Below are 10,590 nucleotides of genomic sequence, written 5' to 3'. Positions count from 1 at the left end.
TGAAGAGATGCTGGTCCCAGAATCACACAAGAGAAAGCAAGGGAACCAGATGGCACCTAGAATATGATAGTGCTCTTTCAGTGGGCCCACCACTTCCTGACCATGGAAACTTGCGATTTTTAAAGCTGTACTTTGCAGTAATGGAGCAAGTTGGTGTGGGATAGGGATAGAAAGTTGGAGTGGAGGGCAGAAGGACACAGGGAATTGAATCTTGCCCCAAGCATTTAACAGGCAGGTCCCTTCACTTCCTAAAATACCATATTGATGGAGGGAATTCCGAACTGACAAAATCAGACTTTCTTTGCATTTGTGTTATCTTCAACTACAAAGAATGAAAATCAAAATCATGAGAGATGCAAAGGGACAACAGAAATGTATGATGGGTGTGAGCAGATCACAGCCTATTACTAACCATTATTTGAATTCAGGAAACAAAGAGATATTATCATGGAAATGCATGATTGGAAAAGGAGGGGGAGGGTTAATAGACAGACTACAGGATGCTGAGAAGAACTCCTGAACACCAAGACAGGGTCTTCTCTACAAAATTCATTAAAAAAATACAGATAAGAATCACCTGGGATGAGAAGGCAAAGTTGGACTGCCATCTGTAACTAGTAAGGAGAATACCCAAACCAAGGACCTGAGAACAAAGAAAAACTGAGGTAATGATCAAACAATCTTGATACAATGCTCATGCCTCCACATTCAGGAAACGACTGATATGTGAAAACAGACTGTCAAAGAAAAAGCTGACTTGCATAGAAAAAAGCAAAGCAAAAATGAGTGAGCCTTCTCTCCTTAGATGGCAGAACCATTGGGCTGAACAGATCTCATGGTAACCTGAGAAGTTTCCCTGTTCTTACCCTAGACAAAAACTAGCAGTGATTCTGAACATCCTTAATTCTCTGAAAGCGTGTCTTAAGTGATTGCTAGAAACTTAAAAAGTTGAACTGTTTTCAGTTGGACAAAACAAACAAACAAACATCTGAAGAACTTGAAACAAAACAGTTTTTCATCTGGAAATCAAGTGAAGAATGAGAGGAGTGATAAAATTAAAACTCACTACTGCTGACACCAATAAAGTTGTTTGCTTGAGCCCCAAGATTAGATGAACTAAACAGATGTGGAAGACGGAAGCAAACTCAAAAATACTTTCAGAATCTTTTCCTCAGGGGAAAACTCTTGAGGCTGGCAAGCAAGCCTTGGTTTTTGTCTCTGTATCCCCAAAACCTAGCTTAATGCCCAGCAAGCAGACATCACTAACTGCCTGCTGAATGGAAATGAATTACCTTAATTCTCAGTTGGAAAAAGGGTAATGACAAAATTCAAACACATTTAAAAAAAGATGGACTATTCAATGACATTTGATTACTATGATTGGTACAGATGGCAACATCCGTCACACAGAGGTGGAAACTGAGACTGGACCAGCTGATTTGAGGAGGGGGTATGATAAGAACTGTACTCTCTGTCCAAAGTGCCTTGGACTTGGCATGAGGCCGGCCAGTTTGGAGCCAGAAGGAGTTGCAGGCCATGTTCTCCCTCCCCCATGTTCTCCAAAGTGCCCAATACACCAAAAGTTCTGTTCAGTTCACGCACTCTTTCCAATCTGTCTGTTACAATGTCAAAGTTAAACAAGAGAATAAATTATCCACTTCTTGACAGCACATTTGCCTAGCACTTGTCTGTGGCCTTCTAACTTGGCCAAATCAGGACATACACTCACCAAAAGTGTTTGCCATGGTGGTAGAACATGTCCAGTGGAATCCAAATGGAAGAGATTCTCTGTAGATAGTAAGGTCTTCCAGATACTCCAGATGGTATTGAGCTGACTGCACTCAACCCCAGAACACTGCAGGATCTCCCCCAACTCCTCCTTTTACAGATAAAGGCAGGCCTTTTCCCAAAGGCCACATAGCTGGGATGACAACCCAGGCCCCGTGATAGCATCGTGCGTCCCGTCCCCGACCTGTAAAGGAAAATTCCCATTCTACGACAAAAGCTTCCAAGGCCTTAAACATTAACAACTGTAGAGTTACTTTAAGCAAGAAGCTCCATCCCACATTTGTGGGCTCCCGCTGACCAGCACGTACCTTTCCAGATCAGTGGAAGGGCCCTCGCTGGAACAAGGTGCCAGCCAATGAGGGAGCTGGCAGGGGAGGGAGGGCTGGCTGATGCTGATGAGAGAGAGCGAGACGAGAAGTACAGGATTCAATAGGCTTTATTGTCACATTCACGGCTTTGTCAGGCGTACATTGAAGACTGTTTCCTATGGTGAAGACAAGTGACCCGAGGGGAGGGTGGCAGCACGTCTCCCCTCATGGCATCAGCCCAGAGCTGTCTGAGGAGAGCAGACACTGAAACCGAGCAAGTCTGTCTGAAAACGGCCCGCAATATTCCAAGCCGAACTGCAGTCATGTTAAGGCGGACAGAAAATGCAGCCTCGACAAACTGGAGACCGTTCAACGGGAAGGGGGACTCAGAAGCACGAGCTGGGCCCTTCCCTCTGCAGGCCACCGTCGTCTCGTTGGCAGAGGAGATGGCCCAGAGAACCAGATGACCGCTTGGGAGCTTCCACTTTTAAAAGTCTTTCTAGCGACGTCTTTGCTCCTGTAGGTTTGGTGGAGGTCAAAGGAAAGGCAGTTATGTTTCAAAGCATCCAACACAGGCGCTCACCTCACAGCTAATGGCGGGTTTTGTCATTTGCAAGCTCAGAACCAAAAAGCCCCTGGGAATTCAGGGGCCCCATTTCACATCTTTTGGGCAAAATGAGAAGATAAGCAGTAATTAAATAATAGCCTAAGTGCATCCCAATAGAAAAATTCTCACATACACACACACACACACACACACATACACACACACACACACACACACACCCCACTTAGTCTCCAAATGGCAACTTTTATCCCTTATAAGTACTATTCTTCAAATGTCAAACAAATCTTTAATCACCAAGATAACCAAAGAGATCCGGTTCCATTATAGACCCTTCTCCTATAGTCCTTACATAAAACTACATTGATATTTTCATCTGAAGGTATGAATCAATTACCTCCTTTATACATAATCTTTGAAAAAAAAATCACATTTGGAATCTGTTCATTATAAAACCCAGGTAAGATGCCCAAGGCTCTTCCCTTGTACTCGTGTGCCCGCCATCTTCAGGCCAAGGATCGTGAGCGGCCTCGTCCCCGGAGCACCAACCCGGCACACCAAGAACTCTAGGACCTACTTCCATGGGTGATTGTTTACTGAGAATTAGTATTCCTACATAAAAAGGCAACCATTTTAAGTGAAACACACATCAGGCTAGTAAAAAAGTTGAAACAAAACCCTTCCCTTTTGACCTCAAAAGGGCATGCAGCTAGGAGAAGGTACATCCGATGTGTTCCAATCAGGCTTCTGAGAATTATCAAAATTTCTTTTCTGGCAAAGAATGATTTGGCTCATCGTAGAAAGTTTTTTCGAAGGCTACTGCTGAACCTGCTTCCCTTTCGAAAACTAAATTTCAAGGCATGATAGTGCAAGAGGTAAGTTTTTGATTTTTATAGGACATTTATAGACTAATTGTGCTTAGTCTCCAATTCCCAATTTATTTTAATGAAAATACGGCAACCAAAACTAAAAGGTTTCTATAAATTTCACTTTGCCTAATTGACCAAGACATCCATGGATCTCATCAGTATTAGTACAACTTGATTATCCTAATGATTCCATTATGAAACTTGCAAACTGTATCACAAGGCAGGTAAAGTCATCTAGGGCAAGTCTATGCGCGCCTTCTGTGCACAAGAAGCCTCCTCAAGGAGTCTCCATTTCTGCAAAGCAGTTTTTTTGCCTCTGAAATTAAGTCCCCCAAAAGACTTTCGACAACAGTTAAGAAAACCAGCGCTACAGTGAGAATCTGTCTGTCCCATCATATCTGAGAGGTCTGAGTGTTCCTGGAGTCTCCGTCAGGATGTGTGGGAGGCCGGGAGCCCCTTGTGTGTGAGTATTCACTGGGAGAGGGCCCCACGGGGCCGTAATCGCTGTCTTCCGAGTCATCCCCAGTGTCTCCTGCCGCTCTTTGGGACAGAGGCAGGGCCGCTCCATTTCCAGAATACTTCAATCCTGCATTTGTGGAAACAAAACTGGAAGAGCCCACAGCTTGGGGTCGGGGCATGAAGGCACCGCTCTCCAGGAGAGAATGGCCCAAAGTGCTCTCTTGACAGGCGGGGTTAAAGTCTGAGTAAGGAGGGGGAGGGTCGGAGGGTTCGGCATCTGTGAGGGCTCTGCCTTCCACCTCAAAGCCCGAATATGGCAGCCGCGCACTGAACCCCGGCTCCGAAGTCTCTACAGACAAGTGCCTGTTTAACAGGGCCTGCTGCAACCCTAGGAGCAAACAGGAAGCATGTTGTCACATCACCCGGCTCATGCTGACTTGCATCCCCATGCATTAAAAAGGCCCACGGGCAGCCGCAGTAAACGGTATTAGTCAACCAGCGGAGACCTTGGCTAACTAGCAATTTGTAGTGGATTGGAACTTCCTTCCTATAATGTAAGGCTCAAGAAGAACTAATCAGACAGCCTTTGTGTCTTTGGTAGACAAGGCCGTGATCAGGGCCCTCTGTAGGAGCTCACCCAGGCACCTCATCAGCTCCCATGGATTCCACTCTCATCCCTCTCCTTTCAGATCTCTCTCTGGTCCCAACCTTTCTGCCAAGGCCCAACCTTGCACCTCCAACTGCCTTTTGTACATCTTACCCTCAATATGTTCAAAGCTGAACTCTTCCCCCAACCCCTGGCCTGCTCCTTTTCCTGAATGTCAAGGCAACACCACCCTCCGAGTCCCTGGGAGTCATCTTTAGCACCCCCTTCACTCCTATCCATTCTACCTTCTAACATCTCCCTCTGTCCCTCTTCCCTGACACAGTCCCTCTGATCACCTGTGTCTATTGGTTGCTCTCCCCCCACACCAATAACTTTCTGCTAAGCTGCCGGATTTCATTTTCTTAAGGTTCAGGTCAAACCACCTCCCTCCACCCACGAATTATGTTCAGGATCAGACGTGAAATTCTCTGCCACTCAAAGCCCCTTCATGAGCTACCTCCTCCCCAAATGGGATGCAGGGACATCAGCCCCAGAGCTGCTCCTCATCTGCAGACTGGAGGCCTTCTCACTGCCTGGAGCTCCTTCCCTGCTGGCTCTGCCTCCCAGCATCTCCTTCAAGAGGCCCTTCCCAATCTGCTTAATGCAGGGCTTCCTCTTGGCTGACCGCCTCCGCCCTACTCTAGCAAGGTGCTTCCTGCATGTTGTTCCTTCAACCAGATTGTGCACTCCCAGAAAGCAGGGACGGACCTTTGCCCTCCTCTGTATCCTCCCTCCATGCTGAGCACAGGGCCAGGCACATAGAAGGTCCTTAATAAATACTTGTGGACTCGGTCTGTTACCAACACCCTGGGGTTGCAAATCTGAGTGAGGGTGTGCTCTATCTAACCAGAGGGAAGGGCACAGCACATTAAAGAGAGAACCAGAATGCAGAAGGCCCCCAGGGTCACAGTCTGAACAACCAACACCCCTACAGCCCCCTACCCTCAACAGCCCCAGGGCAAGATGGCCTGGCAAGTAATTAGCCATGGGGTGCAGGGGAAAGGTCAAAGGTGTCATCAAGATGAGGACCCTGAAAGAACAGGAAAGTCTGGCGAGAGGGCAGCTTTGGGATAACTACAGAGTCCTGTCCTTGATGTTGTTTTAAATGCTGACCAGACAGCCAGTCCACATGGACATTTGAAGAGGCAGTAAACTAGGGCTGCTGACACAGATTTAGATTCTATCTGCATATAAATGACATTTGACCCATAAGAACAGATAAGATCCCCAGGGAAAAGGATTTCAAGAGGAAAGAGGGCTCGGGTGGGTTGGGGAGGCAGGAGTGAAGTCACAGTAAGGGAGTGGAAGGAGGGTGATGAGCAAAGGGAACTTAAGGAGGAGCAGTCAGAGAGGTGGGGGCAGAACCAGGACAGAGCAGGGCCATGAAAGCCAAAGACGGGAAGAGCATTTGGCAATGGGCACAATATCTAAATCTGCTTCTTTTACAAGGAGGCTGAGAAATGAGAAAAGCCGAAAGATTTAGCAGGCAGAGACCACTGTTCGCTTTGGGGAAAAGTAGTTTCACGAGGGGGCAGGGCTGGAAGTCAGATTGCACAAAGATAAGAAGGAAGGGGGTGTGTGTGGCAGAATGAAGAAGGAAAACTGTCCAGGAAGAATCTGGCAGGGAAATCACAGAAAGAAGCAGGACAATAATATAGGAAGCAAACACTGCAGGCAATGGGAAAGTGGTCAATGGGCAGAGAGAGATGAAGGAAGATAGAAGGAAGCAGGCTAGAAGGAACAAGCTCCCAGAGGAGATGGGAGGGCAGGGATGGGATGCAGTCCCAGCAGTACTCTGCCTTCCCAAGGAGCAAGGCCAGGACTGGAGGAAAGGAGAGGAGAGGGAAGGATATAGAGGGTACAAATCAAAGGAAACGAGGGCTCACACAACACAGAAGTTCAATATTTTCAATAAAGAACAAGATGAAAATGTTCTAGGGAGCGTGAGAGGCTGTGGTAACAGCATAAAAAAAGCCTGGCAAGACTGATGCGAATGGATGCAGACTCGAGCCAGCAGAACCAAGAACACAATATAGACAGTCACTATACTAATATAAAAAAGTGAATGTAGTGAAATGACCAAGAGCCAGGAGGAGGCCCTGAGTGCACATAAGTGGGAGCCCATCCCCCACCCCAAGGGCCTCTGTTCCAGGAGGTCCCAGGTACTGCTCCCAGCACGTGCCTTTCCCAATGCACTGAGCCGTCGTACATGCTTTTTCTTCTTCTTTTTCTTTTCTGTTTATGAAATGATTCTCTGGAAAGGGAAGGAGGAGGGAGACTAAGGATAACTATGATGACGTGATAAAAGAGAAGAGAGAAGACATCAATAAAAACATTTTTTAAAAATACAAGAAAGCTTAAAGCAGACCCTGAGGAGGGCAGATTAAGATTGAACAGCATGAATTTAGGAAAGCCAGCCCATTTGGTGACTTCCACCAGCAATGTGGAAGACAAAAGGTGCGGGTGAACCTGGTCTACAAGGCAACAAGGGGGCGAGGGCATCAAGCAGAGTACAAGGTACATTTGGGTGTGAAGGCAGGAAAGTGGTGGTGGGGGAGGAGGGGGCGGTAATTGAGTGAATAGGGAGTGCCTGGAGGCTGCAGGAAAGATGAAGAAGGATTTAGGTTCTATCAAGGGAGAGGGGGAAAGAGCGAGTGATGATGATCAAAGAGGAGAACTGGATGGTTCCAAATTATGGTGTATGGATAAGCCTGAGACCAAAACCTTGAGCTTTCTTGGGTATGGCTGAAAGGGAATGCACACAGATCTTGGATATGGAGGACACTGAGAAACAGGGAGGCCATTCAGGGGAAAGCAACACGTTTAGTGAAGTCCCCAACTGACAATCCTCTCCAGCATTTCCCACAGGTCATACCTTCTACTCCAGATCTAGCCAACTACAACATATTGAGGTTGGGGACGATGAAGAGATGACTTGGCCCCGGCTGCAGGAGTTCCCCCCCTCCTTCAGGGTGACCAACGGCCCTTTCCCCCCAATCTTAGACCTCTCCTCACTCACCCTGCTTTCCTATCCCAGCTTCTCTCAGTTATATCTCCAAGTAGAGTGTAAGCTTGATGATGGTGAGAACCCGTGCTGTCTCCCCCATATCCTCCCTCCTTAGGGCCCTCAATACAGCAGATGTTCCTTGGAGACAAAGAATGAAATCCCAAACTATCTTGGGTGTGTTCTACAGAACTCAAACCTAGACCGATCACTTTGTGTGTTAATATTTTGTTTTCATTTATTAGTTTGTTTTCCCCTCATCTAAAAGATTCAAAATAAAGACTTGGAGGAAAGAAAAGATCCTTCCTATTCTTCCCATCCATTCATTGTAGAGGTTTGTCCCTACACTCACTGCTTGACAATGTGCTTTTAAAACTGAAGGGCCACAACAACGCTTTCCTGGTAGGCTCAAGTTAATTTGGGGGGGGAAAAAGACTTACTTATTTCTTGCTCCTTTTCATTTTTCCTCTGAGTGATTTGTCTTTTTAATTTGTTCACCTCTGCCTGAAAAGATTCAACCATTCGCTCGCTCTTCTCTACATCTATACACACTGCCTGGGAGGGAAAAGTAAAGCAAGAACAATTAGGCCTCAGACACCAAAAGGCTCCCCGTGAACAGCCTCAACCACAAAGGTGAACACACAGGAACCTTCCGAGGCCTAGGGACAGATGTGGAACATAGCTGCCAAGTGGCAAATCATGGAAGTGGTAATACTCCCTTAATTCATTAAATAATGAGCAGATTGACTCTAGGTCACCTGATTAATCAGGTGTATCATTTTTTCCCTTATACAATGAATAGGAAAGAAACAATTATTAAGAGAAACTTCTTAAGGTTAGCCTACCAAGTGTTACACATTGAAATCTCTAAAATTAATAACAAAATGGTTACAAATTTCACTTAATATTCCAAAATGATCAAAATAAATTAGTTACTATTTATGGAAAGTCTATTATACTGCACTGAAAAATGTAATGTTAAAAAGATGACATAAAACTGGATGAAGAACAATTTGAAATTAGGCTCTATACTTCACCCATTAAAGAAATTCAGCATTAAATGATTAGCGTTCCAGAGTAACCAAATCCCATTTCCCAGCATCCTACTTTGCAGCCTTTGGTGTTTGGTTTGTGAAAAGGACAAGGGCAATCTCAAATTATGGGCAGAAAGGGATGCACATTTCACTGAGGACTTGGGACAAATTGCTGTTGGCTTTGCTATGCCTTCTTCTTACAGAGAGAGAGAATGACACTACCATACCAACACCATGACTTCAGCCCTGTCTCCAGGGACCAGGTTGAGGGGGGGGGGGGGGGGGGGGGGGGGGGGGGGGGGGGGGGGGGGGGGGGGAAGAGGAACTAAGCAATGCTCTAAGCCCCAGGGAGGGCAGGACCACAGGGAGATGAGTCACTCTTCTAACCAGGATTCTTATCTGTGTCTCTCTATCCATCTGCTATTATGGGACCTTCCTTTGGTTCTTCTTTTCACAGTGACTCATAACTTTAACTATATAGAGTTCAATAAACTTTTGTCCACTTGCTGGAAAATGTCACCACCATTTATAGCTATCCATGGGAAAGGAAGTTTAAATTCCTGACAACCAAATTACAAACAAACTCTCGGGATGCAGTCCATTGGTAAGTGGGAAATCTGCCTTTTACATCCTCGTTGCATTTCTGGTGGCTGCTGAGGAGCTAATAGGAAGCAATGATTCTCCAGCCTCCATCTAAAATGTTGCTACTGAGCAGACAGCACCTCAACCCCTGACTTTATTATTGTTATTCAAAGCACACTCAGATTGGGGAGAGTAGTAGAATTACAGGGTCACAGAATTAGGACTGGAAGGAACTGCAGAAGCCACCTAGGGCCAATCTCTTATTTATAGATTAGGAAACTGAGGCTAGAAATAAACCTCTCACACAAGTAAAATTCATTTGGGAATGGGAAAGGAAGATTTTTAATCTTTAATGTCAGTTCATACTGTAAGCATGACAAATTGACTTAGAACTAATTTAACTTCACCCAGGGTGAGGTAGGAGGGGCTTGCTTTTGTTGCTTGTATACTGTGACTCTATTATAAAAAGCAAGCATTGAAAGTTAACATGTTGGTATTTTCAAAAATTATCGTTGATTCTATTTTCTCTCTGCCCCCTGGAATTCAAAATAAAAGAGCATTCTTCTACAGCAATGGATTGTTTAAAATTCAAGCTGAAAAATAACTGTTTGGACATGTATACATATATTACATTTAACATATACTTTAACATATTTAACATGTATTGGTCAACTTGCCATCCGGGGGAGGAGGTGGGGGGAAGGAGGGGAAAAATTGGAACAAAAGGTTTTGCAATTGTCAATGCTGAAAAACTACCCATGCATATATCTTGTAAATAAAAAAATATAATAAAAAAATTTAAAAATAAAATAAAATAAAAATCAAGCTGAACTGAAACCAACCACAAAAGTGAGCTCATTTTAAAACAGTTATGAGTTACCTGAACTTTTTCCTGAAGCGCATTATACACCTGATAAATAGCCCTGATGTCCTTCATTACTCCATCCTTATCGAAAAAGTCAGTACTAGGATAGATGCAAAGGAAAAAAACAAAACAAAACAAAACAAAACAAAAAAACACTGTTAGTTAGAAAGCTATTGTGCTAGTGGGATCTTTAACCATCACTGCCAAAGGTAGGGACCCTAAAATGACCATCCAGCCAAAACAATAGAGTTACTGAATCCATTGATAAAGGGGGGAGGGGGAAGGGGGGAAGTGAAAGGATGGATTTGAAGGTTAAAACTGAAAAAAATTAAAATCTTCCAATTGTTTTAGAGAACATTCTATTCTATGATCCTTGAAAACCTGTTCATTCCACCCATCTGCTTTATAAAGTTTTCAAATAATTTTATTAAAAATAATATGAATGTTGGTAAAGATAAACTATAATTTCA

At 44.7% G+C, this 10,590-nt stretch overlaps 1 protein-coding gene across 2 annotated transcripts in view; it reads right to left on the bottom strand.

Annotated features, from left to right (window-relative positions):
• Window positions 1-2,206: 2,206 nt before the first annotated feature.
• ABRAXAS2 (abraxas 2, BRISC complex subunit) overlaps window positions 2,207-10,590 on the bottom strand; it is a 38,382-nt gene continuing 29,998 nt past the window's right edge. For both annotated transcript variants that reach the window (XM_012549042.3, XM_031957001.1), the window contains exons 7-9: window positions 10,136-10,220; window positions 8,080-8,194; window positions 2,207-4,377 (exon numbers count right to left, since the gene is read on the bottom strand). In XM_012549042.3, coding sequence (XP_012404496.2) covers window positions 3,923-4,377; window positions 8,080-8,194; window positions 10,136-10,220 — 655 coding nt within the window. In that variant the 3' untranslated portion in view covers window positions 2,207-3,922. The remainder of the gene's footprint in view (window positions 4,378-8,079; window positions 8,195-10,135; window positions 10,221-10,590) is intronic.

This window comes from Sarcophilus harrisii, chromosome 2, assembly GCF_902635505.1.
Source record: "Sarcophilus harrisii chromosome 2, mSarHar1.11, whole genome shotgun sequence".
NCBI lineage: Eukaryota > Metazoa > Chordata > Mammalia > Dasyuromorphia > Dasyuridae > Sarcophilus > Sarcophilus harrisii.
Note: the sequence above shows the minus strand (reverse complement) of the source record. Positions and strands in the feature narration are given on the sequence as shown.